Source organism: Protopterus annectens, chromosome 2.part1 (assembly GCF_019279795.1).
Source record: "Protopterus annectens isolate FY-2018-M chromosome 2.part1, PAN1.0, whole genome shotgun sequence".
In the NCBI taxonomy this organism is placed as follows: Eukaryota; Metazoa; Chordata; order Ceratodontiformes; family Protopteridae; genus Protopterus; species Protopterus annectens.
Window position 1 is genome coordinate 1,798,811,118 of NC_056729.1, and position 25,770 is coordinate 1,798,836,887.

The 25,770-nt window shown below is 41.6% G+C and overlaps 1 protein-coding gene across 7 annotated transcripts in view; it reads left to right on the forward strand.

Moving 5' to 3' along the window:
• The window catches only part of USP48 (ubiquitin specific peptidase 48), a 3,461,715-nt gene that overhangs the window by 700,445 nt on the left and 2,735,500 nt on the right, over window positions 1-25,770 (forward strand). For all 7 annotated transcript variants that reach the window (XM_044063244.1, XM_044063240.1, XM_044063245.1 and 4 more), the window contains one exon: window positions 12,002-12,126. In XM_044063244.1, the coding sequence (XP_043919179.1) occupies window positions 12,002-12,126 (125 nt within the window). The remainder of the gene's footprint in view (window positions 1-12,001; window positions 12,127-25,770) is intronic.

Below are 25,770 nucleotides of genomic sequence, written 5' to 3' on the forward strand. Positions count from 1 at the left end.
CAGAGTCAGCAGCAGTTTTGCTCAGGAGACTTAAGGATTTACATGATGGCAATAAATTCCTTTTTGATTTCTTGAACCTATGAATCTACTTGATAACCGTGGTTATTGAAACATTTGTACAAATATGAAAAAAAAAGTCTGTTTACGCAATTTACTTTTCTCAAATTGTATAACGTACAGTGCCAGTTGCAATTTTTTTCCAACATAATTTAAGGATGTCCTTCAAGGATGCATCTGCAGTCCTAACAAATGGGTTGTCCTGCCTCAGGCAGCCCTTCGGTCGGCCGGACTCCAAAGTCTGGGTCTGGCCTCGGCTGATGTCGCACTTCACCCGACGTCATAGCTGCAGTTCAGCGGGTATAAAGGCATCAGCCGACGCCATTTTCCTCAGTCTTTCTTGCCGCGTGGCGCCCGAAGCAGAAGCTGTTCGCAAGTGCCGGTCGGTCAGAACCAGAGATTGCTACTACCGAAGACTTCTAAAAAGCTAAGTACCCCGTTGGGGACTCTCTCTTGCCTCGGCCGATGTCAGAAAAAGTGAATAACTGTTTAACTTGTGGGAAACAAATACCTCATAAAGATTTCCACTCTTACTGCCTACCTTGTTTAGGCCCAGACCACGACATAGCAGCTTGTCTAGCCTGTGCTTCCTTCAACCGACGGACACTTAGACGTCGGTCGGAGTTTGCAGAGGAGTTTTTCGGCTCTGCTTTTGCTTACAACATGCCGTCGGAGACTCCGACTTCACAATTAGCTAAAAAGCGTAAGGAAAAGGACCGACACTCGCGGTCTGCGGTTTCGGCCGAAACCGCGGTTAAGTCAACCGCGAGTGTCTCGGTTTCGGCTGAAACAGAGTCCTCGGTTCTTCCTTCGGCCGAAAGCTTGCCTCCTACCGAGGCCTCATCCAGCATGGCTGAATCTGCTACTGAAATTCCACCTGCTCCTACAGGTTCACAGGATTTATCAGATACTATCCCTTTAGATATATCTACTCCTGCACGTGGAGCTGCTAGACCCCCTGCATCCATGTCAATTAAGGCTTTTACCAGGGCTAAAGCAGCAAAATCAACCAAGACCGTGCCTGCTAAAACCCTCTCTCACAGGCCTAGCTCTAGTACTCAAATGCTTAGTCTAGCAGAGGATCTCATTTCTTTGATCAGGGGATCCCAGCCTCACCCTGACAGGGCCTCTCACCCCCCCTCCAGAGAAGAGGCCTAGAGCAGAGCCCCCTGATCCAGTTTCTACAGATTACTCCTCTGATGATTCAGAAGATACAAACCCTCCAGAAGGCCCTTATTCTCCATATGAGGACTCTGATGCAGAAGACTCCATTCCTTCTGCCTCTCCTCCTGAGGAATTTTCCTTTGGGGAAACCTTGCATGCTATGAGGGAACAATTTCAATGGCAGGGCCAGGATTTTTCAGACTCTAGGAAAAGGCTTAGGACCTTTTTGCATTTGCCACAGCATAGGCCTTTAGCCATTCCTCCAGTACTTACAGTTGTGGATGATGCATTTAATGATGCTTGTACTGCTCCTGATTCACTTCCTCCGGCCCCTGCTAAGCCCGACAGATACTACAGGGTTCCGGACACACATTATCACTTGTATAAGGCTCCTTTTGCAGATCCTGAAACTATTTCACAGGGCCCCAAGGCTGTAGCAGCTGCCTCTGCCAAAAAAACCCTCCCTTCTGAAAGGGAATCTAGGGCCTTAGAGAGATGGGGTAAAAAAGTTTATACTTCTGCTACTCTTTCGGCTAGGGCCTTAAACTGTCAATTCCACTAGATTCAGTATCAGGAATTTATGTTAGATCAGTTAACTAAAAAACTGTCCTCGCCTGAACCTTTAGACCGAAAGTCCCTTCAGGAAATGGTACATAACATTCAGCAGGTCAGTGATCATTCCTTAAAATGCGGCTATGATGCACTGGAGGCTTCCTTTAGATCAGCTATGACTGGTACAGTGATCAGAAGGCATGCATGGTTAAAAGAGCAGTCCTTACCAGACAATGTAAAATCAAAGCTCCTAGATGCTCCCATGGATAAACACAGTTTGTTTGGCTCCCCTGCACAGCAAGTGTTGAAGGTGGTGGAAGAGAAAGCAAAATCTGTCCAGACAGTCAAGGATTTCTTACAGGTCCAGCCTCCAAGGTTTAGTAGGAACTGGCCTTCCAAGAATTGGTCCTTTCCAGACACCACCAGAGCACAGAGAGGCAGGAATATGCGCCCAAGAGGCAGAGGTCAATCCAGAGGTGCCTACAGGGGGCGTCAGTGGCAGCCTAACAACCAGCGAAGTACTGCCACAGATCCAGCCACTGCCACTTCCACAGGACAATCACAGTGACTTGGCTCTGAAACCGCCTACCAGAGAACAACTAGAAGCACCCTTAGGCGGAAAGCTAGCCTTATTTTCAGTAAACTGGCATTACATTACAGGAGACAAATGGATTTTACAGACAATAGACAAAGGTTACAGGTTTCACTTCCATACTCTACCAAGGAAGAGAGGAATGCCAAACCTACCTCCAAATCAAAAGACAAACGCTCTAGAACAAATAGACCACTTAATAAGGATGAGAACTATAGAAAGGGTACCGTCTATGGAACAAGGGCAAGGATTTTACTCCAGACTTTTCCTGGTGCCAAGAAAGGAAAACCAATGGAGATCTATTCTCGACCTGTCCGCTCTGAACACATATCTCATTGTTCCAAAATTCAAGATGCTGACCCTACAGCAGCTTCTTCCCATGCTGGGCAAGGAGTCTTGGCTGGTAACTCTAGATCTCAAGGAGGCATACCTGCACGTCCCTATACGACCAAATTGCAGAAGATACCTCAGATTTCTTGCAGGATCAGAGCATTATCAATTCTCAGCATTGCCTTTTGGCTTATCTACTGCACCCAGAGTATTCACGAAATGCCTGGCATCAGTAATTGCTCATTGCAGGCTTCAGGGAATTCAAATTTACCCTTACCTGGACGACTGCCTGTTACAAGCGGACAACAAAAACAAATTAACACAAGATTTGAAAAGGGTCATTCACTTACTGCAAACCCTGGGATACACAGTCAACATAAAAAAGTCAAGGCTGATACCATCCCAAAGGATAACTTTCTTGGGTGCAGAACTGGACACATCAAACCAAATGGCATCCCTCACAGCAGAAAAGCAGAAGCACCTACCACTCTATTTCATGGCATTAACAACGCAGAACCAGCTTACAGCAAGGAAGGTCCTGCAAGCCCTGGGTTACATGGCATCCTGCATAATATTGATTCCACATGCCAGACTACATATGAGGAAGTTGCAATGGTACCTAAGGAATTTATGGTCTCAGCACAAGCACAGCCTAGAAACCCAAATTCCAATAATTCCATGCCTGAAGCAAGAATTCCAATGGTGGGCTCAGGCCTGTCAATTGAACAAAGGACTGCCCTTCCACAGCCCTCAACCAAGCCAGACTATCACCACGGACGCCTCAGACCTCGGTTGGGGAGCACACATGCTGGACAAGTGCATACAAGGCTTATGGACTCAAGACCAGCTGAACCTACACATAAATCAAAAAGAGATGCTGGCAGTAAAACTAGCAATTCAGACCGTTTCTTCAACAGGGTCAATTGCTGATAAGGATGGACAACACCACAGTTATGTGGTATATCAACAAACAGGGAGGCACACATTCATATCCTCTATGCCGGATGGCAATGGACCTCTGGAATGTGGCCCTGAGCCTCAACATTCAGCTCCAGGCAATATTTGTGCCAGGAAAAGAAAATATACTAGCAGACATCTTAAGCAGAACTACCACGGATGCCCACGAATGGATGCTGCATCCAGACATTTTCAAATCCATTACAAGGAAATGGGGACTACCAGAAATAGACTTATTCGCATCCCCACACAACCACCAATTGAAAAAATTCTGCACAAGGACATACCACCCACTTGCTTGGAAGGTGGACTCCCTATCTTTCAGTTGGGAAAACCTGACAGCATATGCATTCCCACCTCTTCCTTTAATGCACAAGGTGCTATTGAAGATCAAAGAAGATCACCCAAGGATCATCCTGATAGCTCCAGACTGGCCGAGGCAGCATTGGTACCCATTACTGAGGAGTATGTCTGGGAACACGCATGGCCTCTACCCCTAGTTCCTTTACTGCTAACACAGAACAACTTCAAAACCCTGCATCCAAACTTGAAAACACTGCAGCTAGCTGCTTGGAACATTGCATAAGACAAAATAACCAGATTTATCTCAAAGGGTTAAAGACATTATCTTGGAGGCTCGCAGACCCTCAACAAGAAAAACTTATTCAGCAAAATGGAAAAGATATCTCATTTGGAGTGCAGCAAAAGGAGAAAATGTATCACTGGTAAACATAGCTAACATCCTGGAATACTTAGCAGAGCTTTTCCACAATGGCCTGTCCTACTCTTCCATTAAGATTCATGCGTCAGCTATTTCAGCAGAATACAACATGGATCCTCCTGTCTTCTCTCATCCTCTACTCAGGCAGTTTCTGAGAGGAATTAAAAATGTAAAGCCACCAAGGAAACCACCATTGCCTACATGGGACTTGAACTTTGTGCTAGAAAAGTTGACACTCCCCCCTTTTGAACCAGCAGCAACAGCAGAATTACAGTACTTATCATGGAAAACTGCTTTCCTGCTTGCAATCACTTCAGCAAGAAGGGTTTCTGAATTACAGGCATTAATGGCAGTACAGCCCTTCCTTATCTTCCATCAGGATAGAGTGTCCATGAGAATTAATCCTACTTTTATGCCAAAGGTGGTCTCCAGGGTATCATTAAACCAAGCAATCCACCTACCTGCATTCTTCCCCAACCCACAGAACAGGGGGGAAAGACTACTACATACCTTGGATGTGCATAGGCAATTGCGCTACTACCTGGACAGAACCAAGAACAATAGAAAAACTGACCAGCTTCTGGTAGCATATGCAACAGGAATGGAAGGAAAAGCAATTTCAAAACAGACAATCTCAAAATGGATAGGAAATTGCATTAGATTTTGTTACTCTTGTCATGGAAAGACAAATCCAGACAACATCAGACCTCACTCCACAAGGGCTACAGCCACTACTACAGCTTTTTTACAAGGAGTGGCTACCAAAGACATTTTAGAGGCTGCTACTTGGAGCTCCGTGCATACATTTGCCAAGCATTATAATCTACCCTTATACTCCAGATCCCGAGCAGGTTTTGCCACTGCTGTTTTGCAAGGGATCTTAACTACACCATAATCTTATTAGTACCTCCCCCCCCAGTTTGGCTATGGTATTCTACCCATTTGTTAGGACTGCAGATGCATCCTTGAAGGACATAGTACAGTTTTGTACCTACCATAAATGTAGATGTCCGAGAGGTATGCATCTGCAGTCAGATTACCACCCTCCTTCCCTCTGTGGTACTCCTAGGGTATTTGCCCATCTTGTAGCTAGCTGGGGGAATCTATTATGGTGTATTTGTTTGTATATATGTATATACATGTTTATTTCTATTTGCTCTCTATTGTTTGGAAACATTTGCATTCATCCAAATTTAGCCTTCCTAGAGGGCTCCTGGCATCTGGGGCAAGAAACACTGAGGAAAATGGCATCGGCTGATGCCTTTATACCCGCTGACCTGCAGCTATGACGTCGGGTGAAGTGCGACATCAGCCGAGGCCAGACCCAGACTTTGGAATCCGGCTGACCGAAGGGCTGCCTGAGGCTGGACAACCCATTTGTTAGGACTGCAGATGCATACCTCTCGGACATCTACATTTATGGTAGGTACAAAACTGTACTTTTCGTCTAATACTTTTCATGCTTTGGATGAGACATTAAATTGAAACTTCGATCTGCTCAAGTTGGTGGTAGGCCATGTGGATGTACAATATCCCGCTGCACCTACTGAAAAGAGTAGGGGAAGTTCCCAGTGCCCTGGCCGAATTTCCCCCAATAGTGTAAATACCATCTCAGGTTTCCCCTGAAAAGATGCCATTAGCCTAATGGGACTAACCTCACCAACAAACAAACAAAATAAAAATTAAATTTTCACAAAATAGAATCAAAAATCCACACAGAAGAACGCTGCTCTATAGTAACAAACCAAGTAAATAAAAGCAAAAGCCACTTCCAGCAGCTCACAGCAGTCTCTCCTCCTTCTTTCGGCTTTTTCCCGGTTAGGGGTCGCCACAGCGGATCACCTGTCCGCTCATGATTGGCAGTGGAGTTTTACGGTGTCGAGTTACCAGCCCGGCGCTCAACCTTCCACAGAAGGCACACACATGCACACCTAGGGCCAACTTAGAGTGTCCAGTCCACCTACAGCATGTCTTTGGGATGTGGGAGGAAACTGGAGCACCTGGAGGAAACCCACGTGACCACAGTGAGGACATGCATACTCCGCACAGAAGGCACCCCAGCCGAGAATCGAACCGGAGAACCTCTTGCTGTGAGGCGGCAACACTAACTGCTGCACCACCGTGGCCGCCCAGCTCAGAGCAGTCTCTCCAAATGTACAAAATCCGCAGTCTTTCTTAAAAACTTTTATTAGGTAAGTGCTTTCACAAACAGTAAGTTTGCTCCTTCAGACCTTAATAAAACCAGCAATAAAACTCATGCTTTTAGCCCCCCCCCCAAACATTTTAAACCAGTGTATCACTAATAATTTCTAATTAACAACAAGTAACCCATTCATTGCCAAGTTACATAGAGAAAATACAGGCATTAAAAATACAGGCAATAAGAAATGCGGGCAGTAAGTGTATCAATTACAAACATACTAAAATATAGAATTATACACTGCTTCACTTTTTCATTAATCTTCTATTTTTCAGCTTTGATGTAATGGTTATGTGATCATTAAATCCCTTCCCCAGATGTGCACTAAATTTTATTATCCATTTTAATTCTCGTTCTTAAGTGATGTTATTAATGTTCCCTAACCTGATATTTTCATGTAAAATCTCCAAGACACTGAACTTAAAATGGTGCTGACTGCCTAACTCCAGAATATGTTTGACTACAGCACATGCCCCCTCCCCAAACAGTACATATGGTCCCTGATCCTCTCTCTTAACCTTCTGTTTGTTTTCCTGATGTAAAGTGATGCACAGGTGCAGCAGCGAGTAAGGTAGACCAAGTTTCTGGAGTTACAGTTAGTATCTATCTCTTAACACATAAGATCTACCAGTGTCAGGATGTATAAACTCTGTCCCTTCATGAATATATTCACAGAAATTGCATTGACCACATTTGACTGTGCCCATACCCTTCGGTATAGGAACTAACTGTGGGTCCATCTTCGGATAACATAACCTACGCCTCAAGTTCTTTGTGTTCTTATATACCATCTATGGTCTATTCCCCACTAACTCTGCCACTTTGATCTAACTGAAGAATATACCAATTCCTAGCAAAAATATTATTTAATAATTTTTTTTTGTTATCAAATGTTCTGGTGTTACCAGATGCCATATATGCTGAAAAATAGGGTTTAGCTCTATAATTTCTCATATGTTTGAAATATTCAGATATGAATATTGAATTTTTAGATGTTGAGATTAATTTTGACACATTAGGGCAACTACATTCTAATAGATTTAGGAAGACCTGTCACGTGCAGCCTATGTCCATAGGACAAGTATACACCCCCCCCCAAAAAAAAAACTTAAAAAGGGCACAGTATACTCAAATCAAGGGGTGGCATAAGCCATACAGAATCGGGCTAGGCTTATAATTGCCCCAGGGCAGATAGCCTAGTATGAACCTATGAAACACACACACATTTTTAGCACTGTCAGGGGCCAAGCAATGAGATCCTCCAGACTGGCAGATAGAGATAGTCAGTATGAGAAGGAAATTATTAAACTAGAAAAAGATTTTGCCAATAGGGGCTATAACAAGGAACAGGTTAGGCAGGTTTGCCAAGCCACAAAACATATGAGAAATGAGAGCTAAACCCTATTTTTCAGCATGTAGGGCATCTGGTAACACCAGGACATTTAATAACAAAAGAAGTGTTCCCCTATGTCTTACCTACACTAGGGACAGCAAATTGTTAAATGATATTTTTGCAAGGAATTGGCATATTCTTCAGTTAGATCATGAAGTGGCAGAGCTAGTGGGAAATAGACCATGGATGGTATATAAGAACACGAACTTGAGGCGTAGATTATATTATCCGAAGATGGACTCAAGTTCCTATACCTATGGGTATGGGCACAGTCAAATGTGGTCAATGTAATTTCTGTAAATATATTCATGAAGGGGCAGAGTTTATATGTCCTGACACTGGTAGATATATTATGTGTTAGAGATGGATGCTAACTGTAACTCCAGGAACTTGATTCTATCTTCCTCGCTGCTGCACTTGTGCATCATTTTACATCGGGAAAACAAACAGAAGGTTAAGAGAGAGGATCAGAGACCATATGTATTGTTTGAGGAGGGGGCATGTATATAGTGCTGTAGCCAAACATATTCTGGAGTTAGGCAGTCAGCACCATTTTAAGTTCAGTGTCTTGGAGATTTTACATGAAAATATCAGGTTATGGAACATTAATAACATCACTTAAGAACGAGAATTAAAATGGATAATAAAATTTAGTGCACATCTGAGGAAAGGATTTAATGACCACATAACCATTACATCAAAGCTGAAAAATGTGCTGCGGTAGCGTTGTCGCCTCACAGTAAGACGTTGTCCTGTTCGATTCTCAGCTAAAGCATCTTCTGTGTGGAGACATGCGTGAATGGGCGTACTTTCGTTGAAGGTTGTGCGTCACTCCTGGCAAATCGGTACATAAAAATCTACTGCCAATCATTAGCGGACCGGAGTTCCGCTGTGGCGACCCCTAACCGGGAAAAGATGAAAGATACAACAACAACAATGAAATAAAGTGAAACCGTGTATAATTTTATTTTTAGTATGTTTGTCATTGATACACTTTTATTGCCTGCATTTCTTATTGCCTGTATTTTCTCTATGTAACTTGGTAATGAATGAGTTACTTGTTGGTAATTAGAAATGAGTAGTGAAAAGCTGGTTTAAAATGTATGGGGTTTAAAAGCATGAGTTTTATGGCTGTTTTTATTAAGGTCTGAGGAAGTAAACTTACTGTTTGTGAAAGCGCTTACCTAATGAACATTTTTAAGAAAGACTGCGGATTTTGTACATTTGAAGACTTTGCTGTGAGCTGCTGGAAGTGGGTTTTGCTGTTAAAAATTAAATTTTGTTTACTGGAGTAGGGAGCTAATCACCAAATGACCAATTTCAGGCCCAGCCTCAGTTGTGGGATATAAAACTAAAACGTTTGTTACAAAACAGAACACAGTATGACCTATGATTAATTTTGTTTACAATGTATTAATTGTTAGGGAGAGGAAAAAAGATCGATAAACAGTACTGTTTCTTGTATAGAGCAGTAGGCTGGGGAAGAAAGTTTGTGATGAATGGTATTTAACAGGTTTTGGCTAGCAGTGGGTAGAAGGGCAAGTAAAAAGAGAGGATGGTTGCAAGGGACAAGGGGATATATTAAGTTAGGACACCAGTACTGACTTTGTTTAACCAGGTAAGCTTTAAATGGTGTAGGTTTGAATATCCTTTAAACTAATGGGACGTTTATGCCAGTGGCTGGGGGCCAGCACACAAATGAGTTTAGGGTGAAGCTCTATTTTGGGTATTTGCAGAACTAGCCCTGAAAATAAGTGACATGTGAGTTTGTAGATTGAGGCAATAATTTGCAGTTTAGTGGAAAAATAAGTGACTGTGTCTGATGCAGAGAGCCTAATAAGAGTTTGAGTCTTTGTTTTATATGCAGCCAGTTATTTTTAATAGAATGGCAGTGGTAATCTTTGTTATGGGAGCTGGCTGTGAATCAACATATTTTGTTAGTGACTGCAAGCAGTGGCTCTAAATGTTTGGGATTATTCCATTTGGATTAATGGTATACCTTTGCCTATAGTGACTCTAGCCGGAAGAGACAGTTAATGAATGGGAGATCTCTCAGGACTAAAATAGGGGGCGGATGATTTTTGCTTTAGTTTTTTTTTTTTTTTAATCCCAATATGGATCTGAATGTTACGTTTGGAGCCAAGAGTTGTGTGTTAGAAGATCTTGGAGTTGATTTTTTGTCAGTGTGGTCATGACTGGACCAGTAAATGACATTCTCATCAGTTTATTGTAAAAGGGGGAGATTGTGAAAATCAGAGGGATGTTTGTTTCTGAAGGTAGAAAAAAAATAGTGGTGCTTGAGTGAAGCTTTGCCTGATATCTGCATGGGATAGAATTATCTGTAGAAGCAGTTGACCAGATTTTAACTTTAAAAGGCTTTCATGGATAGGAAGTGTGTCAGTCATGGAGCAGCTTATGGACTGATACCTATGTCTAACTAATGAGAAAGGTGTAGAAGGATTCTGTGCTATGCAGTAGTTTGTCAGTCAGCTGGTTTTGGGTATATTAATTTTTTTATGGAAAATAAATTGCACTACTAAACAACTAGCAAAGTCTCCAGCATAGTGGATTATACATGACAGTAAAACTGCATTTTTCTGTCTCTTACCGTAATATTTGCTACTGTACCATGAGTAATCTTACTCTGCTATGAAAATAGGAATGTAAATAATGAAAATAAGGGATGTCAAACAGTGGTTAATATCTCCACTGCTTTGCATCTTTGATAATTTCAGTGTCAGTTTGCTTCTTACACCTTGACTTTTTATATACTGCTTATGGTTAATTGTTAAGTAACTTTGTTAAAGAATCCAGTTCAGATGATGTCATGAAACCACTGGGTGTTAAAAGGAAGTACACAAAAGCACTATAGATTTGAAATCATTAAGTAAGGACAGTGAGTGTAATGTAATCACAACCTATTAGGTTATTCGTTCTGTCCACAAAGGGTAAAAGCTGGAGTGAAAATATGACAGACAAAAACATTAGATTGAAACATGTGGTTTTGGTCGGTAATTTCCATTATTCATTATTGTCTTATAAGAAATGTTGCTATGCTAGAGATGAAAAATTACAATAATGAAACACTCAGTCTGACACAGTGACTTTATTGCATTAACATCCTTGATCAGGAAACTTGTCATCATAAGTGAGATTCTGATAGTCACAGAATACATAGTAGAAGCATAAATGCAAAAGAATGGTAAACCTTCCCTTTCCTTTTCTGACTTAATCTCCCTCTGAAATATGAGGGGTAAAAGATTCTGGAGAGGGAAGAATGTATTTTGCTAGAGGCCTTTTTTTGTCCATCTTCATTTTCTTTTTGAATTTGTATTTATAAAGGTATCGCCTGTAAACTGGACTTATGGTTGCAGTATTTGACTCCTCCTCCCCTCTTTTTTATTTTTCCTCTTGCGACTTCCATAAGTACCTTAGCATTGTACTCCTCCTCCCTTCTAACTTATACATGCGCACAATCAGTTGTGCACATGCTCTGTGGCATAGAAGAATAAAATCCTGACTAACTCCAGTGACCCAGGTTTAAATAGTGGCTGGAATGCTGGAAGTGCTGGACTGGGAAGGATGTAGCATGTTAAGCCTTTAACTTTGACCATCGTGCATAAATACCCTAGATTGTCGTTTCTAATAGTGCCTATTTGTTAACCAAGTAGGCCAGCTAGACACAGTCTCTTCATGGGCGACCCAGGAGCAAAGTCTGGTTAAGTGACTTGCCCAGAGTCACACAGCTGGCATAGGAGGATTGAGAGAAATCAAAACCTGTACCATTGAAACTACAGTGCACAGCTGTAACTCTCTGCGCCAGCTGCGAGATAAAAATGTATTTACTCTTACCAAGTTTTTAAACCTCAGGCAAATTAATTTTGTACTTTACCAGTCTAAATATGTCACATTGTATTGAAAGTATGGTTGTTTGAAATAGTAATTAATGAATTTAATATTTTGTCAACATTTGAAATACTATTTATTGAATTTAATATATTTGTTAATTTAATGTATTTGTTTTGCTTTTAATAGGATGCCCAGGAGTTTTCCAAATTATTTTTGTCTTTGTTGGAAGATATACTATCCAGACAGATGAATCCTGATGTTAGAAATGTTGTCCAGCAACAATTCTGTGGCCAGTGCGCTTATATTACTGTGTAAGTGTTCTGATCCCTCAGAAAACTATGTTATGCGGTTTAGTTTGGGCACATTATCACTTTAAATGCAGTTTAGTTTCACATTAGTAATTATTTGTATTTTAAATGCAGCTCTATGTTTAATTGTTTTTTTAAGTGTTGTGTATGTTTCCTTTAAATAGTTATTTTGCAGAGTTTTTGCATAGGTCTCTTGTCATTTGAAAGCCAGTAAAGTGACTTGCATATTTTAAGTGGCTTTTCTATGTTGACTGGTTATTTGAGACTTGTGTTTATGCATAAAGATTAGTCTGTATACTTTACAGCAGTAAAGAACACCATACCCCTCACGTAGAGCTTGCACGGCCAACCAACCATGAAAAAGCACCAACGGCCAGCAAGATAGTTCCAATGCTTTATTCAATCACAAAATGGACATAAAAATGTCCTATGGCAGTAAATTACACCAATTTCAAACCGGTTTCGGCATAAAGCCTTCCTCAGTGAAGCTGAATAACAATGCCACCAATGCATAGAGCGCTCTTTATATATCCTAATACATAATAGATCCACCAATCATGTTAGTTATTGTGGTGCTGATTAAAGAAGAACATATATCCTGTCTTGAAACTTGGATCTTCACTTTATATACATCAAAAACAATAACTAAACAGCAAAGGACATAGGATAAAATGAAAATAATGACAATGTTATAGTATATAATTAATGATTCCTTCGAAAAAAATATATATATATGGGACAGCAGGAATAGTGGTGAATATACTAATTCTATGATCGTATAACATCCTCATACAGTCAAGATAAAATATTATGCTGAGAAAAACAATCATATGGTATATAAACAATGCTGTGTCATAGTAATAAGAATAGTATAGTAAATACCTATATAATTCCTATTAACAATGGTGTATGCCACTGTATTCTATGGAAGAAAAATCACGATAACTACAGTATATAGTGATTGTTATATTATATTAAATATAGAAATACATCTGTGAGCCGTCAGTGTTGTGTACCAATAGGACAACAACCCCAAACTGAATTATAATTCATAAATGGTCATTAAGACCTGGAGAAAACAGGGCCCCCAGATGGATTATCCAATATTTTTCTTTAAAGGTAAGTGTATTCTCCCAACCTTGTTGATGGCTTCTATCCCCCACTATTCGGTCGATAATGGTAAACATAAAATTGGCTGTAAGGGTGTTTGAGTGTATGTTGATACAGGGCATTTGTGTTTTTTTTATTTCTGATGTTGCTCCTGTGCTCACTAATCCTAATCCTTAGTGACCGTGATGTTTTGCCTACATAAAAAGATGAACACTGACATGTGGCCAGGTAAATTACCCAGCTACTGGAACAATTCCCAAAAATTCTTAAATCATACACTTTACTTGTGTTGGCACTGCTGAACTGTTTAGTTTTGTTCACCTGATTACAGGACATACAGTGCCCACATGGAAAAGTGCCCACCAATTCATTTCCACTAATAGTCAATTGCTTATATTTAGCTCCCCCACTGTCATGATGTTTGTAATGTGAGAAAATAGAACCCAGTGTTCTACCCCTTCTATATGAGAATTGGCATCGGTCACCCAGTTGTTGCCTAAGATATTCATTGGCACGTAAAATATTCCAATTATTATCCATGATATTCCGAATAATCTGATGATTTCTCCCATATGTTACAAATCTCAGGGCACAGTCTCCTTTCTTGGTTTTACTGGTCTTATACTCCAACAACTGAGATGTCCTTCATGGATGCATCTGCAGTCATAACAACTGGGTTGTCCTGTCGTCAGGCAGCCCTTGATCGGCAGTTCCAAAGTCCGGGTCCGGCTTCGGCTGATGTCGCACTTCACCCGACGTCATCTCTGCTGGTCTTCGCGTATAAAGGCATCAGCCGACGCCATTTTCCCCAGTCTTTCTTGCCGCGTGGCGCCCGAAGCAGAAGCTGTTCGCAAGTGCCGGTCGGTCAGATCCACAGTGTACTACTACCGAATACTACTTCGAAGACTTCTAAAAGCTAAGTACCCCGTTGGGGACTCTTTCTTGCCTCAGCAGATGTCAGAAAGACATATGGGGCAAAAAAGTTTACACCTCAGCTACTCTCTCAGCTAGAGCTTTAAACTGTCAGTTTCACATGATACAATACCAAGAGTTTATGCTTGATCAGTTAACTAAAAAGCTATCCTCTGATGACTCTATAGATAAGAAATATGTATTAGAAATGGTAAATAACATACAACAGGTTAGTAACCATTCCTTAAAATGTGGCTATGATGCACTGGAGGCTTATTTAGATCAGCCATGACTGGCACAGTGATAAGAAGATATGCATGGCTGAAGGAACAGGTCTTACCGGATCATGTTAAAGCTAAGTTATTAGATGCTCCTATGGATAAGGCCAGTTTGTTTGGTACACCTGCCCAGCAGGTAATGAAGAAAATGGAAGAAAAGGCAAAATCTGTACAAACAGTTAAAGATTTCTTGCAGGTTCAGCCCCCAAGGTTTAGCAGGAACTGGCCTGCCAAAAATTGGTCCTTTCCTGACTCCACAAGATCCCAAAGGGGCAGGAATAGGCGTTCCAGAGGCAGAAATCAATCCAGAGGGGTGCCTACAGAGGACGACAGTGGCAAGGTAATAACAGAGGCACAGACACAGCCACTACCACTACAACAGCACAATCACAGTGACTTGATTCTAACTCCGCCTACCAGGGAACAAATAGCAGCACCATTAGGCGGAAAATTAACCTTATTTTCGAAGAACTGGCACTATATCACAAAAGACAAGTGGATTTTGCAAACCATAGACCAAGGTTACGGTTCCACTTCCACACTTTACCAGTCAAAGAGGAATGCCAAACCTGCCTCCAAATCAAAAACAGAAGCTCTACAGCAGATAATGCAATTAACAAAGATGAGAGCTGTGGAAAGAGTACCAATAACAGAACAAGGCAAAGGATTCTACTCCAGACTATTCCTAGTTCCAAGAAAGGAAAAAGTTGGAGACCTATTCTCGACCTGTCCACCTTAAATACATACATCATTGTCCCAAAATTCAAAATGCTGACCCTACAGCAACTTCTTCCCATGCTGGGCAAGGAGTGTTGGCTGGTAACTCTAGATCTCAAGGAGGCATACCTGCACGTCCCCATTCGACCAATTTGCAGAAGATACCTCAGATTTCTTGCAGGATCAGAGCACTATCAATTCTCAGCATTGCCCTTTGGCTTATCTACTGTGCCCAGAGTATTCACAAAATGCCTGGCATCAGTAATCGCCCACTGCAGACTACAGGGAATCCAAATTTATCCATACCTGGACGACTGCCTGCTACAAGGGACAACAAAAGCAAGCTGACAACAGATTTACAAAGGGTCATTTACTTGCTACAAGCACTGGGATACACAGTCAATTTACAAAAGTCACGGCTGATACCATCCCAAACAAGGACATTCTTGGGCGCGGAATTGGACACAGTAAAACAAATGGCATTCCTAACTGCAGAAAAACAAAAAGAACTCCCTCTTTACTTCTTGGCACTAACAAGACAGAACAAGCTAACAGCAAGAAAAGTTCTGCAGGCCTTGGGCTTCATGGCATCATGCATAATCTTGGTTCCACATGCCAGACTACATATGAGAAAACTACAGTGGTACCTAAAGAATTTATGGTCCCAACACAGGCACAGCCTAGAAGCAGAAATTCCACTAATCCCATGCCTAAAGCAGGAGTTCCTATGGTGGGCTCAAGCATGCCAGTCAAACCCAGGCTTACCCTTTCACAACTATCAAGCAAGCCAAACCATCACAACAGACGCCTCAGACCTAGGATGGGGGGCTCACATGCTGGACAAATGCGTACAAGGATTGTGGACGCAGGATCAGCTTCACCTGCACATCAACCTAAAAGAAATGCTGGCAGTAAAACTGGCAATCCAAAAATTCAGACCATTTCTCAAAGAAGGCCATTTGATGATAAGGACAGACAACACCACAGTCATGTGGTACATCAACAAACAGGGAGGCACTCATTCATACCCCTATGCAGAATGACTTTGGACCTTTGGAACCTGGCACTCAGCTACAACATCCAGTTACAGGCAATATTTGTACCGGGAAAGGAGAATCTCTAGCAGACATGTTAAGCAGAACCACCTCGGATGCTCACGAATGGATGCTACACCCGGACATCTTCAAGACCATCTCAAAGAAATGTAGACTGCGACTGATAGATCTATTCGCTTCCCCTCTCAATCACCAGCTCAAAAATTCTGCACAAGGACATTCCACCCACTTGCATGGAAAGTGGATTCGCTCTCCTTCAGCTGGAAAGGTCTGACAGCATATGCATTCCCACCTCTTCCCTTGATACACAAGGTATTACTAAAAATCAAGGAGGAACTCCCAAGGATAATCCTGATAGCTCCGAACTGGCCAAGACAACACTGGTACCCATTGCTGAGGAGCATGTCTCGGGACACAATGTGGACAATACCCCTGATGCCTTTGATGTTAACTCAGAACAACTACAGCATCATGCATCCAAACCTAAAAACGTTGCAACTGACTGCATGGAACATCACATAGCAGCAACTAATCCAGAACTTTCACAAAGGGTTAAAGACATTATCCTTGAAGCCCGCAGACCTTCAACAAGAAGGAACTATGCAGGAAAATGGAAAAGGTTTGTCATTTGGAGTGCTGAAAGAGGAAAAGATGTGTCGAATATAGATATTGCTAACATTCTGGAGTATTTGGCAGAGCTTCTACATACAGGCCTGTCCTATTCCTCCATCAAGATACATGCATCAGCTATTTCAGCTGAATACAGCTTTGATCCACCTGTCTTTTCACATCCTCTACTCAGGCAGTTCCTCAGAGGGATCAAGAATGTAAAACCTCCTAGGAAACCACCATTGCCAGCTTGGGATTTGAACTTTGTGCTAGAAAAGTTGACACTCGCACCTTTTGAACCAGCAGCAACAGCAGACCTACAGCATCTATCATGGAAAACTGCTTTCCTACTGGCAATAACCTCAGAAAGGAGGGTTTCTGAACTTCAGGCCCTAATGGCAGTACAACCCTTCCTAATCTTCCACCAAGATAGAGTGTCCATGAGGACTAATCCTACATTTATGCCTAAGGTGGTATCCAGAGTGTCTTTAAACCAGGCAATCCACCTACCTACCTTCTTCCCCAACCCACAAAACAGAGGGGAAAGACTGCTGCATACCTTGGATGTACATAGACAGCTACGCTACTACCTGGACAGAACAAAAAGTAACAGAAAAACTGACCAGCTTTTTGTAGCCTATGCAACAGGAAGGGAAGGAAAAGCTATTTCCAAACAGACAATCTCCAAATGGATAGGAAATTGCATACGATTCTGTTACTCCTTCCATGGAAAACCAATTCCATAGAACATAAAGCCTCATTCTACAAGGGCAACAGCCACTACCACAGCCTTCTTACGAGGAGTGGCAACCAAGGACATTATTGAGGCGGCTACTTGGACCTCCGTGCATACATTTGCCAAGCATTATAATTTACCTCTGTATTCCAGATCCCGAGCAGGGTTTGCCACTGCGGTACTGCAAGGGATCCTAACCACACCATAATCTATTCTTCCTCCTCCCCTAGTTGGCTATGGTATTCTACCCAGTTGTTATGACTGCAGATGCATCCATGAAGGACATAGTACAGTTTTGTACCTACCATAAATGTAGATGTCCGAACTGGATAGCATCTGCAGTCAGATTACCCTCCCTCCTTCCCTCTGTGGTACTCCTAGGGTATTTACCCTCCTAATAGCTAGCTGGTGGGGGGGAGTCTCTTATGGTGTATTTGTTTGTATATATGTACATACATGCTTATTTTTTGTGTTTGCCTTCTATCTTTTTGGAAACATTGGCATTTACCCAGAATTTAGCCTTCCAAGAGGGCAACTGGCATCTGGGGCAAGAAACACTGAGGAAAATGGCGTCGACTGATGCCTTTATACCCGAAGACCAGCAGAGATGACGTCTGGTGAAGTGCGACATCAGCCGAAGCCGGACCCGGACTTTGGAATCCGGCCGACCGAAGGGCTGCCTGACGACAGGACAAACCCAGTTGTTATGACTGCAGATGCTATCCAGTTCGGACATCTACATTTATGGTAGGTACAAAACTGTACTTTCTAGGTTGTCTGTCTGAACATGTTTTGGCTGATATAATATCAAATGGACGGTATCCTCTATCCAAAAATCGTTTGGTTAAATCCATGCTGGCATCCTCATAATCATCCCATGAAGAACTGATACATTTCATCCGGAGAAACTGTGATTTTGGAATGTTGCGGACAGTGTGGCGGGGATGCATACTTGATGCATGTAGTAATGTGTTATATTCTGGATATTTACGATGTATCTTAGTACCCAGTGTGTTATCGGGGTTTCTATAAACAGTGACATCCAGAAATTCGATAGAATGTAAATTGCTATTGACAGTAAATTCAATACCCCACACATTATTGTTGAGGTATTCAAGGAATTCCTGGAGGTATTCAGTATCTGCACACCACACCATCCAGCAATCATCCAGATATCTTCGCCAAATGTCCATTTCAACCAAATAGATGTTATGTGATGTATTATATATCAGACATTCTTCCAAGTAGGCCATAAACAAGTCCGCGTAAATGGGAGCAAAAGATGCTCCCATGGCGGTGCCCTGGAGTTGCCAGTAACATTCTCCTTGAAAATATAGAATATTTTTGTTTAGAACATGTTCAGACATGCAAATGATAAGTGTGTTAAAGCCAGGTGGGTATAGATTTGACTTATCAAGCCAGAACTGGAGTGCTTGTAACCCTGCCCAATGTGGAATACTTGTATATAAGGACTTAACGTCCAATGTACATAGTAACCAATCTGGTTCAATTTGTGAATCCTCTATAATCTGTAGAAATTGCGTTGTATCTTTAATCCTAGCTCTAACATGGACTAAAAGTGGTTGCAATTGTTGTGTAAGAAAAACTGGTTCCGTCAATGAACCATGGCCAGAAACAATTGGTCTTCCAGGTGAGAAGTCAAAGATTTATGTATTTTGGGTAGTAAATATAATACTTGCTTACATGGGTCCTTGACCATAAGATGTTTGGCTGTATTGGATGATATAATACCTTCCTCAACTGCATTCTGTAAAAATCCATCGATTTCCTTTTTAAATGTAGGAGTAGGGTCTATGCCCATATACATATAACATTTTGAATCTGACAGTTGTCGAAGACCCTCTTGGATGTAATAATCCATATCCAAAATAACCACAGCACCACCTTTATCTGCCTGAAGGATAGCTATTTTGTTGTTATTTTTGAGTTCCTTCAGAGCCTTCCTTTCTACCTCATTGATATTGTCATGTAATATATCACTGCTGTATGGTGGGAAGTGTAGTTCTCTGAGCACTGCCTGTTGAAAAGCAGCTACATGGGTATTAGTAGGGGGTTGAAATGTAGATTTAAGAAAACGGAATTCAGTTGATCTTTGAGAGTTATTGCTATCTTTATGTGAAAAGAATATTTTAAGGTTAAGACAACGGCAAAACTCTAATAAATCAGTGACTATCTGGTATTGATCACAGAAAAAACTCGGTATGAATCCCAAGCCTTTATTTAAAATCCTGTGTTGATCTACAGTAAGAGCAGTTTTGGAAAGATTAAGAACATTATTGAACACATTCTCATTTATTTCAATAGCACTTGTATCAACCCATCGATTGAGTCCATATCTAGGCCTTTTTGAATGTTTGCACCTACCTCTGCGTTTATTGTTCCTCCTAAAGGGATAGGAACATTACTTTTCTTTTTGGCTGGTGAACTTACTGATGGAACACCTTCACTGTCGGTAAGAGAAGACTCCTCACCGGAGGTATTGGTATACATTTGGTCTTTACGTTTAAGAATAGATCTAGGCCTTTTTCTTGGCTCCACCCTGCCCTTACCCATATCCATGTCCTTAAATCTAACAGACCTTTGAATTTCAAATGGACGTCCACGACTGTAGTCAGTAACGTCTCTAGTAAATTTTTTAATTTTCCTCTCTTTCGTTAATTTATCATATTGTGTAAGTTCTTTAGAAAGATTCATGACCATGGTTTCATAGTTACTATTAGACTCAAATTTCTTACATTTTGTACTAAGATCCTTGACTTCTAGTATATTAATATCTATTGCTCTTTCATAATAGTCAGCCAGTATTTTTACCAGTCTCGTAGAGCCTTCCTGTACTGCCTCATTCCATTCCTCTGTCAGCCTCTGTTCAGATCTGCTGACCATCGGTTTCAACCGGATCCGAAGTCCCCTGGGAACTAACTTTTTAAATAAGTAGGCTTTAAATAGCCTGAGGTGCCATATATTGGCACGTAATTCTTTGAGTGCTTTTTCTAAATTAGAGAAAACTGACTGACATTCATCATATGAATGAGAAGAGTTTCCATTATTCACGTTGTTGCTTGGGATGGAATCAAGCCCAAAAACTTTGATATCCTCCCGATCAGCACACAACCCCTCTAAAATGTTGTCCAAATCCATGGTATTTTTTAAAAATAAATCACCAAAAAGGTGAAATATGTAAATTAACAAAAGTTAGGAAGGACTGTGTATAGATATAGCAGGGCAGAAGACAAGAAAAAAAGGACCACCCTATATAGCTGGGCAAAGGCCAATGCAGTAAATACTAAGTAAAGTATATAAAATAATTAAACCGTAATTACCAGTCAACTAAATACCAGTACCTCCAACTAAAGATTCTATATATTGTCATATACACAGCAAGTTTTGTAATAGGTCTGTAAGTGTCAACAGAACCCAATAGTAAGAAAAAGTAAAGTAGTACGAGGGACAGTATTCATATACCCAATATGTTTAGTTAAAGCTAACACCATCAGGTGAGAATATAATATCCCACTGGATATTTATATACAAACATAAGTATAGTGTATATGCTTATTAGTTATATCAAAGTGGAATGCACCCTGAATAATCCTACAGCCAAATGCAATGTCACTGTTATAATTCCAGATAGTTGTATATACCAAAAAAAGATAGTTTGAACAAATGTAATCTAATATGACCAGAGCACATCACCATATACTAGAATAGATCTGATTTGTTATTTTGTTTGGTAGAAAACTAACCCGTCAAAACTAAGTATCAGACCAAGAACAGAGGACAATATTACTTAAATCATAGATTGAACTATAAAGTTCCAAATCTAGAATAGAGCTTCCGTCTAAGGAATCTATATGCATGGATATATTATATGTCCGCACTTACCAATTTTCAAATGGTCCCTGATATAAACCATTACACATGTATTAGTTAGTGCTTTGCTGTAAGATATCTCCAAAGTATCTTATGTATCTATAAATATGCATTGTCATAAAGTCCCATAAATGTGTATAGTATCTCACAACAATCTTAAAAAGGCCGTAATATACCCCATCATAGAAGAAACCATATAGGGATGTAGACCAAATAGCTCAAATAATCTTCTTAAATGTACTTGAAGCAGTATTTACCCAATACTATGCAGCTAATATACTATAAAAACTCCAAAATACACCTCAATATTGTAGCATCCTGCATAGTATCATAATCTGTTTCTTTGATCTCAGCACTTGTTCAGATTAAAAAAAAAAATTTTCATCTGCTTTTACTGTACTTGTGTTTCTACCTACTTCATTTTACTTTTGCATCATCTTAAAAATACTCAGTTGTATTTATTACTGCTTGGTGTAACTCATTCTAAGCCTTTTGGTTTAAACACTTGGGCTTCGGACCAGTTGTTTTGCACTGAGAGGGTTTGTGGTCTGCACTGTTGTGGCAGAACAGGTAGCTTACATCCTTCTAGGTTGGGAACTGCTGATTGAGGACTCAGTGTCTGTTATTCTAAAAGTGTATTAATTCTGGTTTAAGCACCTGGGCTTTCAGGCCAGTTATTTTACATTAAGAGGGTTCGTGGTCTGCACTCTTGTGGGAGGAGAGGCTGGACTCTGCCCTTCTGAGCTGGGAATTTCTGGTTAAAGGCTTATAGTGCATGCATATCTGAACTGCTTCTTACTGAAGTTGGTGCCTTGTTTGCTGTGGCATAGACTGGATTCGGGCCTGCTGGATCTAGCTTTGTTTGTGTAACTTGAGCACTAATCCAGACATTCTCTAAAGTATTCAATTGTATTTATTACTGCTTGGTTGTAACTTGATTAAAGTGTAGCTATCATTCTAAGTCTTTTGGATTAAGCACTTGGGCTTCAGACCAGTTGTTTTACATTAGGAAGGTTTGTGGCAAGCACTGTGGTGGCAGGACAGGTAGCTTTCATCCTTCTAAGTTGGGAACTGCTGATTGAGAGGCCAGTGTCCAAGTGTATTAGTTCTGGTTTAAGCACTTGGGCTTCAGGCCAGTTATTTTACATTAAGAAGGTTCGTGGTCTGCACTCTTGTGGGAGAAGAGGCTGGACTCTGCCCTTCTGAGCTGGGAATTTCTGGCTAAAGGTTTATAGTGCCTGAATATTTGAACTGTATCTTACTGAAATTGGTACACCTTGTTTGCTGTAGCATAGACTAGATCCAGGCCTGCTGAATCTAGCTTTGTTTATATGCTTGTTATTTCCCTGGAACGCTAATTCCACCTAATACGCGGCTTCTCAGCGCTTCTGTGCATCACTAGTGATATCTGCATTGCTTACTGTACTTATTTCCTTGTTTCACTTGAAAGAAAGTTACTGTTTTTTGTTTTTGCATTTAGTTACTTGTAACACATTGCACTCAAGTTACCTGGCACTTGCTCACTAAAGCAATTATGTAAGTCAGCACTAAAAATTAAAAGCATGACACCCTCACTCCCCACTGGCCCTTGTTTTCAATTATTAAGGAATTCCCAATATTATTCTAGCATGTCCAAAGGTCAGTTGTCAATCTCCTCTCCGGTCCAGCTGGTGAATCTGGGAATCTTGAGGCAATGTTAAAACTGCCTCATGTACACAGACAACCCTCTCCTCCTCCCACATAACACAAATACTTGCGAGAGATGCAGCTATTTAGCCAAACTGGAGGCTGAGCTCTCTCAACTCAGGACTAGCAAGACCAGACAGGAGGAGAAGGCAACTACACACACCACAAAACCAGCCTCACATAATGCTACCACACCACTGAATCAAACACATAAACACACAAAGACATACTGGAGGCTCTGAGTAAAATTTACCTAAACAGCAGAGGCCTCCAAAGCAGACACCCAAACAACTGCTACCTCAAGACACCCCACAAGCAACACATAAACCACAAAATCAGTGTGCAAATCAGTCACAGCCCTTAAGGCCAAATACAACACCAAACATACTTGTCATAGGTGACTCCATAGTCAGGCACACTGACGTCCCACTCACCAGGCTGAACAAGGAGAGGGTCACAGTAAGCTGCCTATCGGGCGCTAGAATCCGCCACATAACACAAGCACTCGGGTCACTCCACGGCAAGTACAAATATGACACAGTCATTGTCCATGCTGGTGTGAACGACCTGAGACGTACCTCCCTGGACTACATGAAAAGAGACATAGAGGAGCTCTCTGATTATGTAGCCCAGGCAGGTATGACCCTGACCCTGAGCAGTATCCTTCCTTCCCCAAGAATGATGCCACAATATAGAGACAAGATGATCAGCTTTAACAATTGGCTTAATGTCTGGTGTCATTCAAAGGGGATCCAGTGTCTGTCTGCCTGGGATGACATGCTTGACAAGCCACGCTGCTTCGCAATGGACGGCTTGCATCTGTCACCCCTGGGATTCCGGATATTGGCTAAGGCTCTTGCCACCCCCATAGTGCCTTTTTTAGGCAAGGCTCAAATTCTAAACCTACCACCCTAGAAAACAAAAATGGAAAGAAACTGAGGGTAATGCTGCTCAATGCCAGAAGTCTAAATCTCAAAATGCACGCACTCGAGGCCCTTCTCAGTATGGAGAACATCGATGTCTGTGCTGTAACTGAAACCTGGTTCAATGCTCCTGAGAGCACCCCGGCACTATTAGGTTTTAACTCATATCATGCGTTCCGGCCCCAAAACCCGGATCACACCACAAAAGGAGGGGGTGTATCCATATTCATAAAGGATACCCACACCTCCAGGTTGGTGGCAACGCACAAGCTTGGAAACCATCCAGGTGCAACTAACCATAGGCAAAACTGCTCTACAAATTGTAGCATGCTACAGGCCACCCTCTCAAACTCAGGAACCCCACACAGCCTTCCTGAAGACACTGGAGGGAATAAATGTATCTCCAAACACCATCATATTGGGTGACTTCAACTACCCGAATATAGACTGGGAACATTACTCAAGCCCTAACTTTCTAGCCCAACGCTTCCTGGAGTTCATAAATTCAAATGCCATGGAACAGCTAGTCACTGTTCCCACGAGAGGAGAAAATATACTAGATCTCATTATCACAAACATGGGGACAAAATGTTCCACACCGAAGTATGTCCCTCACTGGTGAGATCTGATCATAAACTAATCCCACTGGAAATCCACATGCCGCCCCACCCCAAAGAAAAAAGACCACAGTGAAGAACTTCTCTAAAGCAAACTTAACACTACTCAAGACTGGTGTGGTATCCTTCAAGGCCCCTGTGCCAGTGGTAACCACCACCCAAGCTGGAAGCCCTTACAAATGCCTTCTATGAACACCTCCAGGACTGCATGGATCAGGCAATCCCAAATAAAACCAAGACTCTTTCCACAAAGGGCAATCGTCCAGTCTGGTGGACCCCAGCCATTAACAAACTTTACAATAAGAGGAGAAAGCTATTACATGATAGAACAAAATCCATAAAAGGGAAGTCACCCCTGATCATTATTAGTAAAAAATACGAGCACTCATAAAATCAACTAAGGCCAATTTTGAGAGAAAAATTGCCATGGATTCAAAGGACAATCATAAGGCCTTTTTCAGCTATGTTAGGAACCTGGGTGGAAACTCCCAGATATGCTCAGAATTAGTCCAAAATGATACAAAAATCACTGAACCCACAGACATTGCCAACATACTGGCAGACAGGTTCAGTGCAAACTTCACCCCTCTCCCCTAAAGGAGAGATAACTATCCCAGCGAGTGTAGCCTCCCAGACATCTCAAATGCGCAGGTGAAAGCTGCTCTCTCTAAAGCTAAAAACACAGCATCAATGGGACCGGATGGTGTCCCCGGCTGTGTGCTACACAAGCTAAATGAGGAATTAAACCCGCACATAAGGCAGCTGTTTAATCTCAGCCTTACCACAGGATACGTGCCCAAGGAGTGGCGTACGGCAACTGTGGTCCCACTCCACAAAGGCGGTCCCTCTACGGACCCTGGTAATTACCGCCCCATAAGCTTAACAAGTCTAGTCTGCAAAGCTGTGGAGAGGATCATAATGGAGCTCATAAACAAAGATATAGGGGACTTGCAGACATTGGACCCGACCCAGTTTGGCTTAGTCAAGGGCAGATCATGCCTTTTGAACTTGGTCAACTTCTTCGAAACAGTCACCAAGGCCATTGATGAGGGAAAGGCAGTCCATACAGCCTACCTTGACCTTGCAAAGGCTTTCGACACAATACCCCACTCG